This window comes from Bos javanicus, chromosome 10 (assembly GCF_032452875.1).
Source record: "Bos javanicus breed banteng chromosome 10, ARS-OSU_banteng_1.0, whole genome shotgun sequence".
Taxonomy (NCBI): Eukaryota; Metazoa; Chordata; class Mammalia; order Artiodactyla; family Bovidae; genus Bos; species Bos javanicus.
In genome coordinates, this window is record NC_083877.1 from 7,943,093 (window position 1) to 7,962,207 (window position 19,115).

Here is a 19,115-nt window from a genome sequence, read left to right on the forward strand (position 1 = left end):
ATTGGGAGAAGACGAGTAGCTGGGCATAAACAAGTATGTTGAATTAAAAAAAAAAAAAAAAACCAGTCTGACCTTTGGTCTTCCTCAGTGAGAGTTATTTACAGTTGCAAAACAGGACCTTTCTGAGAATTCCCTGGGGATCCAGTGGCTAAGACTCTGCACTCCCATTACAGGGGGCCTGGGTTCAATCCCTGATCAGGGAACTAGATCCCACATGCCACAACTAAGACCCTATGCAACCAAAGAAATAAAAATAAATATTAAAAAAAAAAAAACACACACACCCAGGACTTTTCTAATTTGAAAGCCACAGAGGGTGCCTTGCCTGGGTCAGAGCCACTCCAGCAGCAGTGTATTAGAAGTGGAGGAGAAACTCTCCTCCCAGGCACCACATCAGGCACCCTTGGTTTCAAGAACCAGATTCTTATGCTCCATCACTCCCTTTCCCCTTGTGGGAGGCCAGACTCACTGCGTACAGTCCTCTGTAACTCCTGCTGCCTCCAAGGCCTGGCTTCCCTTCCATTTATTCCATCCTGCCTTCTCTTTGACTCAGACCAACTCAGAGAAAATGCTTCTTCTTCTTTGAAGTTGCCATAAAAGTAACCATCTAAGCAACTAACCTCCTGTCAGCCATACAGTCAACACTTACAGTTCTGTGAATCTCATACAATTTCCACTGTATCTTATGCTCTTTAAGACCTTGGGTCATCTTTTGCCTTTCTTTGGTAACAAAGCACCTACTCCAGTGCTCTACGGGCTACAGATTTCCACAGGAGCCGTCAAACCTAGTTCCCGTGAGCCAAATCAGGAAAAGATGATGGGAGACTTGGGGTAACCTACCTGGGGTTTTCCCAGCAGGCTGTTCACTGAGGGGGTTGACCGAGGATTCCATTCATTTCAGCTTTAACCATATATTTGCAGTTCCACATGTGTGAATGGTCCTTTCTTCACTAGGTTTAAAAATGTTACATTTGATATCTCATCTACTGAAGATGTGGGTATCTTCGATGTCAGATCAAAATTCCTAGGTGTTGAGATGGAGAAGGTTCAGCTCAATATTCAGGTAAGCTGGAATTCCTGCATATTGGGGGGAGTTTTATAAAGGAGGGGGTCATTCTTGGCTTCCCTTGCTTGCATTCTTCGTGACAAACAATGGCATTTAGCTGTAGACCAATACCACCATTATTTGCCTGTCTAAGTATTGATTTTTTAAAAGCTATGGTTCTTCAAATTATTGGAACTTAAACTGCTTTTAAATGGTAAACCATAGCATTGAGTTTTTCTAAGCCATGTTTTCATTTTGAAACTTAGAGAAAAGAATAATATACACAACAGTATTCAGAGCTCTTGATTAAAGGCTGGAAACTTTTTCTTAGGAAATTGCATTTCTAAGATAACATATACCCAGGATTGAAACTTTCTGGATCTCATTTCTCCTTTTCTTTCTCCTTCCTAGAATTATTTTTATATCAGGTTCTTAAATTTCTTTGTTAATTCTTTGGGATCACAAGCAAGGAAAACATTGTGCAAAACAGATGGCTATAAATAGAAAAGTGAGGTTTGGGTCCTAATTATTGCTGTTTTTTAAAATAAGAATCACATTAAGCCAAATATGCTTGAATTGAAACTGAGAAAATAGTTTGTGCCACCAAAAGAAGAAGAAAAAGAAAGTGGAGGGTGTTTGCAGCAAACATTTGCCTACTCCAACTTCTTAATGCTTAGAACAGGATCAATTTAGATCCTTAGAGATCATCCTTAAACTGATCAATCAATGTGACTGAGTTTTCTTTTTTGTATGAGGTTTTAAATGGAAATAACCCTTATTTACTTGGGCCCTTAGACTACTTGTAAAATGGTTCCCAGGTATTCTGCATGCATCTACATGAGTCATCGTGATAAACCATGGGGAGTGGTGTAAGTTCTAGGCTCACTGCCTGCCTGACCTGTGGCTGAGGTCAAGGAAGTTATACCCCCACCCCTAAGCCATGGGGTAAAATACCAGGGCCCTTCTTTTCTGTCTGGCATTCCTTGTAAGCTTAAGGAACAAAAGAAAAAAAGAAAGAAAGAAAAAGCTAACTGGTTTGATAAAGACACTGAGATAATGGAGTAAATTGGAGAAAATTGAAGATATTATGTAATTTTGAAAAGTATACTTAAGTAAATAGTTTTCTAATGTATTTTAAATGTCACTAAATGTATCTGTTTAAAAATTAAACTGAACGTCTTGACTCACTCCATGGAACACTTAAATTGAAGAAGAGAAAAGAATGCAGTGATGCGCTTTGGTTAGTGATTCTTCTCTAAAGCAAAGATATATCATGGATTGCCAAGAAGGAAATGCCCCAAGGCCAATCAACATCTACTGAACAGATGAATCACCAGTGACCAGGAGACACCTGTTTAGAGAGGCCTTGGGAATTCTACAGGACTTCCTTTTAACGTGGGTGCAGACATCCAGCTTCACTTGCTCCTTTGTTAAAGTTCCATAGTAGGATTAGCTGTTCACGCCCTTCACTTAGACATACAGTTGTCAAATGTTACTCCTTAGCTGTCTGCAGATGGCTAATATGCTCCAGATTTTTTCAGTCATTCATGTATATCGTCAGGACCAGTTATATAATTTTCAGGGCTCAGTGCAAAATGAAAATGCAGAGCTCCTTACTCAAAATTGGTGAGAATTTCAAGATGGTAACAACAGAACATTAAGTGCAAGGCCCTTTGTCTAATCAGGGGACTGTGTGCAGATCGAATGCCCACAGAGCCAGCCCTGTATAAAATGATTGTCAGACATAAAGTCAGACATCTTGTCACATATGGCTTTTAGACAGTTCTAGTATGAAGTGAATTTTAAGAAAGAGAAATATGATGGCCAGGTCTTTAGTTTGAGTCAAGGACTTTGTTTCTAAAAGGACAAAGGGAGATTCCTTCTAACTCTATGTGTCTAGATTTTCTTCAACCCACTGTTTCCTCGGTTCATAAAGATTATATCCTGTAGCCATGTACATAACAGGAAGCGTGACGTACGTGAAGGGGTTCTGCTTATACAGATAATGGCTGGTGTTTATGGAGGGCTACAGCCTTGGTGTTCTTCTTTTCCCAGATGAAGAACTGAGGTTCAGAAAGCATGCTATGGAAGGGGCCCCTGGAGTCCAAACCCTGCATCGCTCTGCTCCGCTGCCTGTCTCACAGGATTCCAGTTGATCCTGACCAGACAAGAGTGGCTTATAAAGGGTTTGCAGACTCCTTGATCTCATCTACCCAGTAACATACCTGTGGAGTTGGCAGTGTCAAGCCCCAATTTACGCACAAGAAAACACAACTTCAGCGAGGTTATATGTTGTTGCAATCTTATAGCAAATAGTGGAGCTGAGGCTAAAATCTGGTCTTCAACCATGAGTTCCATCAGAATTCCTCCGGTCCCCACATGGGGGGCCCAGCTAATTTCCCTCTGTACATGATTCCTTCTCAACCGAACCATGTTGGTTTCGTTCTTTTCCACGAGAATTTAACAGATGTTGCCTGTCCCAAAGGAAAAGTGAACCTCCACCCCTGTTTAATAGTCAAAAGCATTCTTGATCAAAGAACTTCACTTCCCTGTGGCATTTCCATCTCAGAAGCATTTCTAAATAATGGAGGGGTTTTAGTTGAGTGCAGTTGGAGCTAATTGAGAAAGTGGAGCAGGAAGCTGGCAAGAGCCCACATTCTCTCAAAGATGATTCCAACTTCCGCAGGTGGCCATGCTCGTTGCAGACACAAGGTATTATCATTAAGAAGCAAGAAGTTTTCAGAACTAGAAGCAGGAAAACAAGACCTGGGTATGAGCCTAGGGCAGTTCAGGAATGATACCTTCTGTTTGGGAAGGGCCTCTGTCCTGGTTATTATAAAATGTTACTGCTTAGTCTCATGTGTGTGACTGGTGTGACCCAGTTATTAATTTATAAATGAAGGAAATTTTATTAATTTTTCTTTGTTTATACAGCAGTGATGAAACACAGAGTGATAAACTTACTTGAGGTTGGGGAACAGAATACAGGAACACAAGTAGTCTGTCTAGATCAGGAGGAGTTGCTTTGTCTGTTGGTCTCCAAATGTCAGTCTCACAATTTTCATCAATAAATAGATCATTTCTCCCCATTTCTACATATTTGTTTATAAAGTATACATGCACTTGGCACTTTACTCAAAATTAATTTTAAAAAATACACAGAAAGTGTGAATGCTTAAGGAATGAGGGGAAAAAAATAAAGAGGAGTTTCTAATATTCTTTTTGCTCCTTAATGAATTGTCTGAGTCTCACTTTAGAAAACACTGGCTCTTCTACAGGATATACCTCATCTTGCTGTCACCTCTGTGTCTTGTTTTTCAATTAAAATTAAACTTTTAATTATATATCTGATGTTAATGGTATTGGTTTTCTCTCATACAGTCCTTATCAATTCTAAAAATCTGTTTTCTTTCATTGAGATGAGTGATTCTCAGACTATGGCACCCAAACTAACAGTATCATCACCCCTTGGGAACTTGTTAAAATGCCAATTCTTGGGCCCTCCCGCAGAGCTCCAGAATCAGAGGTTCCTGGGAGTGGACCCCAGCAATCTGTGTTTAACTGGCCTGTGTTTCATTAAGAAAGCAGCTGATTCCGATGCACACTGAAGTATAAGAGTCCCCACCGAGGTCCTTAGGTCAACTGAATCTTATTTTTGTCAACAAATTCTTCTAGAATGTGTTTTAAATGTGGGAAACGTCAAGTTGAAGCTGTGATTGGTGTTCCTTGCAATTGCAGGATTTACTTCAGATGCAGTATGAAGGCGTAGCTGTGATGAAAATGTTTGATAAAGTCAAAGTGAATGTAAACCTTCTCATATACCTGCTGAACAAGAAGTTCTACGGGAAGTGAAGTGCCTGCAGAAATCTCTTGGATTCTGTATGACCTGGATTAGGAAATGAATCTGTTTAGTATTTTTGTTTCTAAACATGATTGAGATCACTGCTTATAAACGTGTGATTTTTTTTTTTCAAGACCAAAACTGTTCTGAAGAATGTACCCACGTGCCTTTCTGGTAATCTGATACTGCAGTAGAATGAGACACGGAACGAATTCTTGTAAACGCTGCCATGCTGTACTGTGGTGCGCGTACTCTGATTTAAATCTTTGGACATTCTGGGATTTGTTTTAAAGTAGGGAGATAATTTTAGCTGACTAGGGACAAATGTGTAAACCTATTTTCCTATGAAAAAAATTTTAAATGTCCCATTTGAATAATGTACCTCTTCATAGATTTTTGTTGTTGTTGTTTTGCTCTGTGGAGAAATGGAAACTGAATTATTTGTAATGAATTATTTAGACAGATAACTTGGTTCTAAGCCCTGCCTCCTGGGAGTTATCGATTTTAAAGAGAACTTTTGTGCAATTCAAAATGAGTTTTATAACTAATTGAAAGTGACAGTACAATAACACTTTCTGTACAAAGGTATATATTTTATGTGATTTATTCCTACTCAGTGAAGTGCACTACTGCCTCAGGGTAAAGACCCTCGGACCCAGAGCCTTTAAGTGACTAAGGAATACCGTGAACAGCGATCGAAGGCCCCCATTTCCACCCCTCACCATCTATCTGAATATTTCCACTGTGCCTCTCAAGCTTTTGTAATGCAATATGATCAGTATCTGGATGGTTTTTAAATGTATTCTTTGAAAAATTGTTTTATGTAAAATAAATGTTACTGAATTACATTAATTTGCCTTTTGACTGAATAAATCCAGATCATTTAGTGGGTAGGAGAAGCTTCTTGGTGGGGCCTTTGGGGCAAAGAAGTACCATTGACCCTCAGACGACATGAGGTTTGATCTGTGGGGGCCACTTATATGTGAACTTTTTCAATTGACAATTTAAACGAAACATGAATTTCTCTTTGACATCTTTTTAGTTTTGATACCTAGTGTTAATAAGATGTGTAACATCTACAGTGTTTTATAACATATAGGACAATATTAATATAGGTACTGAGGAATTCTTTATTTTATAACAGATGACAGACTTTCAGTATTGATAAATGCAGTGCAGTACTGTAAATGTCTTTTCCTTAAGATTTTAATAACCTTTTCTCTAGCTACTTTATTGTAAGAATACAGTGTATAATACATATAACATAAACAATATGTGTTAATCAAGCGTTTATGTTCTCGGTAAGGGGCTTCCCAGGTGGCACAGTGGTAAAGAATCCATCTGCCAATGCAGGAGACCCAAGAGACACAGGTTCAATACCTGGGTCAGGAAGATCCCCTGGAGAAGGAAATGGCAAATGATTCCAGTATTCTTGCCTGGAAAATCCCATGAAATGAGGAGCCTGGGGGGCTACAGTCCATGGGGTCATAAAGAGTCAGACACGACTGAGCACACACACATGTTATTGGTTAGACTTTAGGTCAACAGTAGGCTATTAGTAGTTGAGTTTTAGGGGAGTCACAAGTTATACTCAGATTTTTGACTGCGTGAAGGGTGGATGATTGAGGCTTTTAACCCCCACATTGGTTAAAGGGTCAACTGCAATACACCTATACCTGTACTATGTAGAACAGTTTACAGGGAGAAAAAAATAATTTTCCCTCTATCCTTCAGGGTCTTGGCTGAGGACCACACCCCCATAATAAAAGATTAACAGGAGAAAAAGAGTTTAATAACTCCTATACAGCCTACATACATGCGAGACACACGGGAAAAACTGAGTAACTCCCCCAAATAGCCCAAGCCACCCCCTTAAATTTCCAGCTAAAGACAAAGACAATGGGGGAGGGAAGCAGTTACGGGAGGCAATCGGGAGATTTCCCTTAAAAATGTAAAAGTCTTTCACAAAAGGGTAATTCCTTGGCTTCCACAGCTTCTCTTATATCTGCTGCTTTTCAAAACTAGCCAGTTTGAAGTACTCCTTCTACCAGAAATACATATCCTGCTCCCTTTCAAGAGTGGCTGCTGTGACCCAAAGTTCTAAACCCTGTGACTGAGACGAGGTGGAAGTGTTTTCTCGGTGGTAAGCGAGCAGTGCTCCAAGTTCCAGGGCCACAGGCTGGCACTGGGCTCTGCCCTTGTCACTGATTCAGGGAAAGAAGTCCAGGGCGGGTCCTTTTGTTCCAAGTGCCACGTGTTGTTTCTGCTTACTTCCACTGGCCAAGACTTGGACACATGGCCACAACTAGCTTCAGGAGAGGCTGGGCAGTAAGGTCTGTAACTGTAACTGTAACTCAGCAGCCATGTGCCCAGTGAAAACCCGCGGTTCTAGTTGTAAAGAAACGGAGCAGAGATACCTGGCGACGAACCAGCTATCTCTACCACAACAGTAATGCAGACTCTCAGGCTAACCCTGACCAGAGTACCCCTGACACTTTGTATTCTGTTCGTTCATTCAACAGGCCTTATGTTCCATAGGGATTACCAAATACTGAGAAACTGGGTTAGCCTATGCTCATTTGGCATAAGCTTCCCAGATGGCACCAGTGGTAAAGAATCCACCCGCTGGTGCAGGAGACACAAGAGACAGTTTTGATCCCTGGATGGGGAAGAGCCCCTAGAGTAGGAAATGGCAACCCACTCCAGTATTCCTGCCTGGAAAATCCCACGGACAGAGGAAGAGTTAGACACGACCGAGCGCACGTGCACACGTTTGGCACAAATGAACTTGAAGGTAAGATAGAATTTGGAAAACTCAGATTTTAAAAAGTCGAATCTGCTACTTTAATAATGGTTTCAGGTTATACAGATTTTTGACAGAGGTAAATACCTTGAAACAATGTTGTCTCAACAGTTTGTAGGTGTGGGTTTTTTAATGCATGACCTTTGCTACAGACTTCTATCAGAGCAGTCATTAAACATACAGTTAACTTCACCTTGAGACTAAACCCTGTCTCCTCCAACTAACATTAGGTGAGGAACAGGAACCTGTAGGAAGTCGGTGGTAAGTTAAACTTCCTTCTTCATCCTCTAGGAAAGACTTTAAGTAGAAATGTACAAGAGGAGCCAAAATTAGGGGAAGATGTTTAGAGATAAAAGCCAACCTTTAGCAGGCTCTCAAAAAGGGGCTTGTCTTAACTTTTGAGTGACATGCCTGAGTATTATTTGTATGGATGAGATCTTTGCATCATGGCAGCACCCTCAAGGAAAGCTGTGAATGTTTTCTCTTGGCCCACAAGATGAGGTAATTGTTAAAGATGTTACCAGTTGCTACTTGTTTGAGATCTTGAAGGGACATGAATGAATGAGTGACCCCGAGAAGGAAGCAGGTAAGGAGGACAAGGAGCCAGTGCAGGCATGGGTGCAAAGACTCCTGGAGCCAAGGCCTGCATCTTTCTCAGGAGGACTGAACCACCGCGACGTCAGAGCAGTTGCTCCCTACAACCCTGAGCCACTAAGATTCTTGGGCAGTGTAGGGAAGAGAAAATAATTTTCCCTATACCCTTTAAGTTCTTTACTGAGACTCCCTGTGCTAAATGATTAACAAGAGAAAATCAAATAGTTGATTAACATGGGAGATACTCAGGAAAAACCCCCCAAATGGCTCAAGCTACCACCTTAGATGGGCTTCCCTGGTAGCTCAAATGGTAAAGAATCTGCCTGCAATTTAGGAGACCAGTTTCGATCCCTGGGTCCGGAATATGCCCTGGAGAAGAGAATGGCAACCCACTCCAGTATTCTTGCCTGGAGAATTCCATGGAGAGAGGAGACTGGCAGGCTACAGTCCATGAAGTCACAAAGAGTCAGACATGACTGAGCAACTAACACACACACGCACACACCACCTTAGACACTATCTTCAACTAAGATAAAGATGTGAGGAAGCTGGGAGTGGGGGCAATTCTCCGGAAGGTGAGAAGAGGAAACATAGGCGCTGCAGATAAGACTGGGAAAAGTTATCTCTGGAAATAGCAGTCTTCCTGGCAAGCCCCCTTTCTACTGTGAATTTCCCTTACAATTTCCTTTACACAGAGCTTCCACTCTGCTCTCAGAGCCTCTCCTGTGTCTGCGGTTTCTCAATATAAGATTATGTCAAAGAGGCCTGTTTAGGGTGGCCTGTTCTGCTACCCTTCCCCAGCTTCCTCCCCAGGGAGCAAAGCTTTCCTTACTCATAGGAAGAAGAAAGAAAACACTGGTTTTCCTTTAGAGACACATAGCAATTGAAACACTTAACTTCATTTTTACATAGCTGACTCCTGTATCTTGATGCATGTTTGATCACAGTTGTTCCACTGTTAACAAATCATTTTTGGTCTGAAACGCTGAGAGGGACCATGCATCCCCCGAACTCCTCTTTTAAAGAAAAAAATTTTTTTAATTTATTTTTGGCTATGTTGGGTCTTCGTTGCTGCAGGGCTTTGTTTTTGTTTTTGTTTTCCTCTAGTTGCAGCGCAGTGCGCAGGCTTCTCTTGTTGCAGAGCATCACCTCTAGGGTGCTCAGGATTCAGAAGTTGCAGTTCCCTGGGCTACAGAGCACAGGCTCAATAGTTGTGGCCTTTGGGCTTATGCTCTGAGGCATGTGGGGTCTTCGTGGATCAGGGATTGAACCCATCTCCTGCATTGGCGGGCAGATTCTTTACCGCTGAGCCACCAGAGAAGCCCTGAACTCCACTCTTCAGCACCTAGAACTTAGAAAGAACATCACAGGATTCTAGCTACTCTCAAAGAATGTGCTCTAGTGAACTCCACAAGAGGGAAAGCCTTTGCATACTTTAATATTCTGGAGGTTTGTGATGAAGAAAGAGACCAATCAGTGAAAACATTGTCTGACATGACATATGTTTAAAAAAAAAATGACAAACCCCAAATGAATTGATTTTTTTCTCCCTACTCCCATCACAGCAAAGCAAGCCTTGACTGCAGTTTTAACCCTGCCCATAAATGTGACCCATAAAACAATCAATCTTAATTTTTGGATCAAGACTCTGGAGCTAATCTGCATGGTTAAGACCCCTGCAGTTCCCTTCCCCCAGAAGAACACGGCCTGGCTTGAAATCCTCTTTTCTTTTGCTAATACCTCCTTGTCCCACCCTCCTCCAGCCTATAAGAACCCTCTGGAGTTCCCCTCTAGTTGCTACAGGAGCTACTGTCTGATTTTTGAATCTCTGAATAAAGCCCATCAGATCTTCAAATTTACTCAATTTTGATTTTTAACACACATCTCCCTTATGTCACGAGATACATGTTGGTGTGTCTGTGTGTGGTCAGGCACCAACTGGAGGTGTTATTCATGATGTAGTTTTTACACCTCAGGCTGTGGTCAAGTAGGAGTTTGTGGTACTCCTCAACATTCCAAGAGGCAAACCACAAAACTCTGAATGATGAAAATTGTCTCTATTTTGAGAGATTCTGGTGTGTATCGGGTGGTCTAAGTGCGATCAACTTTGTAAAAACCCCATTTCCTCTGTTACTGAAACCAGGATTTAGTAAGTTAAGATAGAGCCTTCTAAGTCAACTCTCTAAGCTCCAGAGGACAGAGACTGTTCCAGGCCCCGCTTCTCAGAGCCTTGGCAGTGCCTTCTAAGTGGCAGGGACACCCAGCACTGAATCCTGCCATGGGGCTGAGAAGAAGACAGATCCCCACCACCTCTCAGGTGCCCCAGGATGCTCTCGGCACTTGTACTGTAGAATCCGGTGTCGCAAACACTCCTCGGAGGACACTCGAGACAGCGGAGTACGGTTTATTACGCTAACAGGTCCTAACAAGTGATTTCAGAGGACTCGGTTTTATATCCTCAGCTACATGACGGGTTACACGTTAGTAATTCGTTTTACAACATGCAGGTGCGGAACAATTAACACTTACAGCATGCAGGTGCAGGCACTACCCTTAATCTAAGACAACCTGACCTTTACCCCCAATCTTTGTTTGCCACCTGTAAGGAGGGGGTTTCCTGGTTTTGCTTTAAGGATGGTTAACAGGGTTCAAGCCCAGTTCCCATCCTGCCTTACTTCAAGGTAGAATCCCTCTTCCCTCCTCCCAGTGGCCCCAACAGTATGAATGATCACTGGTTATCTCAGTTTAACAGTGAATATGCACTCTCCAAATAAAATAGCTCATACAGATTCCCTAGGTTGCCTCACTGTCATTTCCTAAGAGTGTAAAATCTCTTAGCTAAAATACATTGAAGGGTGTGATGGTTAATTTTGTATCAACTTGTCCTGGCAAAAGGATGCCCAGATAGCTAGTAGGATATTATTTCTGACTATTATCTGTAAGGGTATTTCCAAAGTAGATAAGCACTTGAATCTGCAGACTGAGTAAAGATCATACTTTCTGTGGGACTTCTTGGTGGTCCAGTGGTTAAGACTCCGCATTCCCAATGAATGCAGAGAACCCAAGTTTGATTCCTGGTTGGGGGACTAGATCCCACATGCCACAACTAAGACTCAGCAAAGCCAGATAAATAAAGATCACCCTCACAAGTGTGGACAAGCATCATCCAATCTGTTAAGAGCCCAAAAGGAACAAAAAGGTGCAGGAAGAGGAAATTCTCGTTTTTTTTTTTCCTCTTTGTCTTCTTGAGCTGAAACATCTGTCTTCTGCCCTGGACACCAGAGCTCCTGGTTCTCGAGCCTTCAGACTCTGAGACTTAACCCCAGCAGCCCCCCAGTTCTCAGGCTGGGAACTACTCCATCACTGCCCCTGGTACTCAGGCCTTTGGACTCATTGAATTATACCACTGCTTTCCTGGTTACCAGCTTACAGACTTCAGATCACGGTGGGACTTCTTGGTTTCCATAACCATATGAACCAGTTCCAATAAGAAATCTCCTGTTACATATTTATCTCTATATATCCTATTGATTCTGTTTCTCCAGAGAATCCTCACTAATTCAGAAGGGAAATGAACAGATATGAGAAGTGAAAGATACTGAGGTCACCTTATACTTGGAACAAGTTTCTGTTGTTTCTTTTGAATAGATACTGAATTTGACCTTTTCCTGGCACCCCCAACCACTAGGATAGGCTCCCATTCTGTCCATGGTGTAATTAGTGGAAACGCCTTGTTGACCCACTAGAAATGATTAACTTTACTTCTAAACCCAAAATACGAATGGAGGTTTGTGCAAACAAAAGGCGGAAATAGGATTCCTTGATTACAGATCGACTGTTTGCTTAAAAAACAAATGTAGAGATATCTGCACAACACCTGGAGAATCGAATATCTAATTTGAAGACAATTTGATCTTACACCATAGAAGCCTGGATATCATTACCATTAGCTTCCAAAAGGAAATAACTAAGGCAAGTTCTCGGGATATAGTGCTGTCCTTAGAGGGCTTCAGACAGAGGAGGGGTAAGTGGAATAGCTGAAGCAGGTAGGTCATCTAATGGGTTTAAATAAAACTGCTTTCATGGGATCTTGGGCTTAAAACTTTCACCATTTGTATAACATGTTTGTTTTAAACACACTGCTAAGTCACTTCAGTTGTGTCTGACTCTGTGCGACCCCAGAGACGGCAGCCCACCAGGCTCCCCCGTCCCTGGGATTCTCCAGGCAAGAACACTGGAGTGGGTTGCCATTTCCTTCTCCAATGCATGAAAGTGAAAGTGAAGTCGCTCAGTCATGTCCGACCCTCAGCGACCCCATGGACTGCAGCCTTCCAGGCTCCTCCATCCACGGGATTCTCCAGGCAAGAGCACTGGAGTGGGGTGCTATTGCCTTCTCCTTTAAACACACTATTAAATACCAAAAACACTATGAGAGGATAGCTAGTGACTCATTTTAGTGCCAGACAAGTTCAAAGAAAATGAAACTGGGAACCACTATAAAGTGGTTGTGAGTGACGCATGTAATGCTGCAATGAGGAGATTTCATTTCTGGGGAATATTAACATGTTGGGGAGCCACCTCTGGTTAGGTTAATTTGATGCTCCGGGGAAGCTGCATGTATTTGCTCTAAAACTGGCAACAAAAACATTTTGGTATGGGTAACAGGGAACAGATGAAGTAGAGAGATTGATATGTTTTGCAAGAAGCTCTAAAGAGCACCCAAATACATGAATTTTTGTAGAGAAAACAGCATATCACCAACAGAGCATAATACAAAATTGGAAATTAATCAAAACTTCTAATCACTTACAGATTGAAGAAGATAAAATGAAGTTGACAAAATATTTGTACCTGAGATGCATATGTTTATACATATTTATACCTGAGATGCATATCAAAACTTACAAAATGCAGGGAGAAGTGAAAATTAAGCTAAACAGTTCAAAAAGTTAGGAGAATTAAGAGTAAATCCAACGGAAGTCGAAAGAGGGAAATTTTTAAAACCTGTGTGAAAATTAAGGACACAAAAAATAAACAATAACAGCAACAAAAGAAGATGGGCATTTAAAAAAAAAACTGGTTATTTCCATTAAAGGGAAAAAAAGCAAAAATACATTATATAAGGAATGAAAGTGAGGTCAAAACTATAGATAAAATAGATGGCTTTAGAAGAATAAAATGTGGTATATAACATAAGAAAATGCTATAGGTTTAAAAAATTAAATATATATGTATCATATAGGTAAATTTCAAAAAATGCAAACTGCAAAAATATTCTTAAAGTATGTTACTCTGTGTAAATATTTAAAACATACAGAGCTATACTGAAAAAAAAATTGAGGGGAAACACAACTATACTAAAAGTGCAATAACATGGATGAGAAAGTTACTCTTCTGAGCAGAGAAGAAGAATGGAATCAGAAAAGTGTAGACAAAAAATCTTAAACAATACTGTATATGTAAATGCCATGGGTATTAGGTTCTGTAGTTTTCTATGCTTGAAACATCGTATCATTTAAGAAAGTAATACAAAAGCTATTCCGAATCCTGTTCAATTCTTTTTCTCCCTCAAAGCAGTTGTTTTCAGGTATGTCCCCAGCAGCCTCAGCATCACCTGGGATCTGGTTAAAAATGTAAATTTTCAGTCCATTTCCCAGACCCGCTGAATCTAGAAATGGAACTTAACCATGGGCGGAGGGGGGGCGGTTAACAAGCCTCCCAGGTGATTCTGGTCCAGGTGATTGAGATCCCTGTTTTAGAATGTGCCTGCAGGCATGCTTAGCTGCTTCAGCTGTGTCTGACTCTTTGCAACCCCATGGACTGTAGCCCACCAGGCTCCTCTGTCCATGGGATTCTCCATGTTAAGAATACTAGAGTGGATTGCCATGCCCTCCTTCAGGGGATCTTCCTGTCTTAGAATGCTGTTACTGAAAGCTTTGGTCTGAAACCCCTCCGATACTACCCATCACCTGAGGGTCCTTGTAAAAACGTAGAATATGATTTCATAGGCCTTGGATGGGGTCCAGGAGCCTGCACTTGTGTGTGCTATAAGTCAAAACCACCATTTCTGAAGGCAAGTTTTTGAAGGCAAGTTCAAGTTTTGGTGGCTGCTCAATTAGCAATCCACAATCTTTAGAAAGTACTCAAGTGAGGAGGAAACACCTCATTCTGTTGCATTCTCCTTTGCTCGGTGTATTTCAGTCCCACCCTAAAGAACTTAAGCGTTTCATTATTTCCGAAGCTCTTTTTTTTGTCACTAGAGGTACATTCTGCTCTAATGTGCTAAGTCATTTCAGCCATGTCTGACTGTGTGACCCTATGGACTATAGCCTACCAGGCTCTGTTCTAATAACTAAGGCAAAAAAAAAAAAAAAAGAGAGAGAGAAAGTTATTTTAAACTTCAGTTTTAGAAAATGGTTAAAAACATTTTCCACCAATGAAACAGATAAAATTTAAAAGTGTACTTAGAGTGTTCTTTCATTTTCAAAGCTATACATACATACATGGGCTTCCCTGGTAGCTCAGCTGCTAAAGAATCCGCCTGCAGTGTGGGAGACCTGGGTTCGATCCCTGGGTTGGGAAGATCCCCTGGAGAAGGGAAAGGCTACCCACTCCAGTATTCTGGCCTGGAGAATTCCATGGACTGTATAGTCCATGTGGTCACAAAGAGTTGGACAGGACTGAACAGACTTTCACTTTCACATACATATATACTTGTATGTGATTACAATTTCTTGAATAATGGACAGAAACTTTGAACAGTGGTCATCAATGCAGATGTGGTTCTTAGAAGGGAAGGCTGAAGATACTTTTACTTTTCATTTTATATCCTTGAACTGTTATATTTGGCTGCACATATTAATATTATATTTAACACTGTATTTCATTGATTCTGGGGGCTTCCCTGGTGGCTCCCTCAGTAAAGAATCCTCCAGCAATGCAGGAGACTCAGATGCGATCCCTGGGTCAGGAAGATCTCCTGAAGACGGAAATGACAACCCACACCAGCATGCTTGCCTGGGAAATCCCATAGACACAGGAGCCTGATGGGTTACCGTCCATGGGATTGCAAGGGTTGGGCTTAGTGACTAAACCACCACCATTGATTCTGAGATGTTCTTTCTTCGTGTTTAAACAGTCTTGAAATTGAGGTGTTTCTTACAAGCAAAGGAATGTGACAGTTTAACTGGCAGCATTTATTTTTTCTTGCTTGTGGTACTTAAAATGACTTTTTAAAACCAATGGCATCTTAGGGAAGGATGCTGAAAAATAGTATGTCGATAGAGTGGCTGCTGCTAAGTTGCTTCAGTCGTGTCCGACTCTGTGCGACTCCATAGACGGCAGCCCACTAGGCTCCTCTGTCCCTGGGATTCTCCAGGCAAGAATACTGGAGTGGGTTGCCATTTCCTTCTCCAATGCATGAAAGTGAAAAGTGAAAGTGAAGTCGCTCAGTCATGTCTGACTCTTAGCGACCCCATGGACTGCAGCCTACCAGGCTTCTCCGTCCATGGGATTTTCCAGGCAAGAGCACTGGAGTGGGGTGCCATTGCCTTCTCCCGATAGAGTGGAGAAGTATGTAATTTTTATGGTTTACATCTACTCTTGGATATATTTTCCTCGGAGAACTGAATAAGCATTTTTAATAGCATTATTCAGTTAGGTTATTCAGTAATTTACTGAGCAACATCTGTGTACAACAGGGCGCTGTGCGCTGAGAACGATGAGGGCAAACAAGGAAGAACAAGGTGGTCTTGGCGGGTTTGGGCTTCAGGGCTCTCCTCGAGGAATCGCTTTTTAAAAAGCTTAGAAACCCAACAAGTGAGTCTCAACAGCAGTTTATCAGCCCCAGGGTGCAGAACACACCCCCACATCTGGGAGGAGAAGGGGCTGCGAGCAACCTTTCCAAGAAAGGGCCCTTTGAGGGGACCCGTTTCCCTTTGCGGTCCGAAAGACGCGCTCAGCAGATACGCTCTCCAAACGAAATCGTTGGCCCGCTCCTGCCCGCGGGGCTTCGTCCTCCAGGGGAACCCGGCCAGAGGCTCGAGGGTCTCCGCCCTGCGCCTTGAATTTGGCCAAACTCTATCAAACCCGGCAAAGTGTGAGCTTCGGCTCCCGGGCGGCCCTTCCTCCCGAGGCGCGGGGAAAGCCCAGCCCGCCCGCCTCCGGGCACCGCGGCGCAGGTGGAGCCGGCGCGCGCCTCCGCTGAGCTCGGGCTAGAGCCAAGAGCTGCAGCCGCGCCGAGCGCGAGGGCGAAGAAGCGGCTCCTGGGACCGGCTGATTCTATACCCACTCGCAGCCCGTGTGTCAGAGAACTAAGTGCCCGACCTATGAAATATCTAAGGAGCGAAATCAAGGCAAGTGAGTAAGAAGCGTCAAAAATTCTGTTCAGGGGATCACCGGCTGAGGCGGCGGCGGCGGCGACGTGGGCTGCGGCGGGCCCGCGGCGTCGGGCGGTGCGGATGTCGGGCTGGGCGGACGAGCGCGGCGGCGAGGGCGACGGGCGCATCTACGTGGGGAACCTTCCGAGCGACGTGCGCGAGAAGGATCTGGAGGACCTGTTCTACAAGTACGGCCGCATCAGCGAGATCGAGCTCAAGAATCGGCACGGCCTCGTGCCCTTCGCCTTCGTGCGCTTCGAGGACCCCCGAGATGCTGAGGATGCAATTTATGGAAGGAACGGTTATGATTATGGCCAGTGTCGGCTTCGTGTGGAGTTCCCCAGGACTTACGGAGGTCGGGGTGGGTGGCCCCGCGGTGGGAGGAGTGGGCCTCCTACAAGAAGATCTGATTTCCGAGTTCTTGTTTCAGGACTTCCTCCATCAGGCAGCTGGCAGGACCTGAAGGATCACATGCGAGAAGCTGGGGACGTCTGTTACGCAGATGTGCAGAAAGATGGAATGGGGATGGTTGAGTATCTCAGAAAAGAAGACATGGAATATGCCCTGCCTAAACTGGATGAAACCAAATTCCGCTCTCATGAGGGTGAAACATCCTACATCCGAGTTTATCCAGAGAGAAGCACCAGCTATGGCTATTCACGGTCTCGGTCTGGGTCGAGGGGCCGTGACTGAAACTGGACCACTTTCTAACACCATACACAAAAATAAACTCAAAATGGATTAAAGATCTAAACGTAAGACCAGAAACTATAAAACTCCTAGAGGAGAACATAGGCAAAACACTCTCCGACATACATCACAGCAGGATCCTCTATGACCCACCTCCCAGAATATTGGAAATAAAAGCAAAAATAAACAAATGGGACCTAATTAACCTTAAAAGCTTCTGCACATCAAAGGAAACTATTAGCAAGGTGAAAAGACAGCCTTCAGAATGGGAGAAAATAATAGCAAATGAAGCAACCGACAAACAACTAATCTCAAAAATATACAAGCAACTCCTACAGCTCAACTCCAGAAAAATAAACGACCCAATCAAAAAATGGGCCAAAGAACTAAATAGACATTTCTCCAAAGAAGACATACAGATGGCTAACAAACACATGAAAAGATGCTCAACATCACTCATTATCAGAGAAATGCAAATCAAAACCACTATGAGGTACCATTTCACACCAGTCAGAATGGCTGCGATCCAAAAGTCTACAAATAATAAATGCTGGAGAGGGTGTGGAGAAAAGGGAACCCTCTTACACTGTTGGTGGGAATGCAAACTAGTACAGCCACTATGGAGAACAGTGTGGAGATTCCTTAAAAAACTGGAAATAGAACTGCCTTATGATCCAGCAACCCCACTGCTGGGCATACACACTGAGGAAACCAGAAGGGAAAGAGACACGTGTACCCCAATGTTCATCGCAGCACTGTTTATAATAGCCAAGACATGGAAGCAACCTAGATGTCCATCAGCAGATGAATGGATAAGAAAGCTGTGGTACATATACACAATGGAGTATTACTCAGCCATTAAAAAGAATACATTTGAATCAGTTCTAATGAGGTGGATGAAACTGGAGCCTATTATACAGAGTGAAGTAAGCCGGAAGGAAAAACATAAATACAGTATACTAACGCATATATATGGAATTTAGAAAGATGGTAACAATAACCCGGTGTACGAGACAGCAAAAGAGACACTGAGGTATAGAACAGTCTTGTGGACTCTGTGGGAGAGGGAGAGGGTGGGAGGATGTGGGAGAATGGCAATGAAACATGTAAAATATCATGTAGGAAACGAGTTGCCAGTCCAGGTTCGATGCATGATGCTGGATGCTTGGGGCTGGTGCACTGGGACGGCCCAGGGGGATGGTATGGGGAGGGAGGAGGGAGGAGGGTTCGGGATGGGGAACACATGTATACCTGTGGCGGATTCATTTTGATGTTTGGCAAAACTAATACAATTATGTAAAGTTTAAAAATAAAATAAAATTGGAAGAATAAAAAAAATAAAAAAATTAAAAAAAAAAAATTCTGTTCAAAGCGAAGAGCTTCTTCTCACCCGCGGGCCACCCTGGGTCTACAGTATAAACTTTCAAATCCACTAACCCGGAGTTACAAAAGCACAAGTCGCTTTAACACTTGTGGCCAAGCTCCCATGTTTCCCAATGCGGCGCAGCGCACGGCCTGAGTCGGGCCCGGGGAGGGACGGGCTGGTGGGGGGCCGCGACCCGAGGTTCTCCGCTCAAGTCTGTGCTCCCCGGGTGAGCGGCTGATAGCTCGCGGGACGTCGACGGGCCGAGGAAACGACTTCTTACTCGGGTTCCCCCGCGGGGCGGGCGGCCCAAAGCGCGAGGAGGGGCGGCTAGATGGCCGAGCCCCGGCTGGCCCGGCGACAGCGGAGGGGGCGGCGGCCGCGCCGAGGCGCACACTGGC

At 43.2% G+C, this 19,115-nt stretch overlaps 2 protein-coding genes across 3 annotated transcripts in view; both read left to right on the forward strand.

Moving 5' to 3' along the window:
- Nucleotides 1-5,738, forward strand: part of IQGAP2 (IQ motif containing GTPase activating protein 2) — a 307,710-nt gene extending 301,972 nt beyond the window's left edge. For both annotated transcript variants that reach the window (XM_061430007.1, XM_061430008.1), the window contains 2 exons: nt 955-1,063; nt 4,784-5,738. In XM_061430007.1, the coding sequence (XP_061285991.1) occupies nt 955-1,063; nt 4,784-4,897 (223 nt within the window). In that variant the 3' untranslated portion in view covers nt 4,898-5,738. The remainder of the gene's footprint in view (nt 1-954; nt 1,064-4,783) is intronic.
- A 10,936-nt stretch (nt 5,739-16,674) lies between these two features.
- Nucleotides 16,675-17,354, forward strand: LOC133255579 (serine/arginine-rich splicing factor 9-like). Its single transcript, XM_061430011.1, has one exon. It carries the CDS (start codon nt 16,743-16,745, stop codon nt 17,352-17,354), a length of 612 nt encoding a protein of 203 aa, XP_061285995.1. The 5' UTR covers nt 16,675-16,742.
- Nucleotides 17,355-19,115: the final 1,761 nt, after the last annotated feature.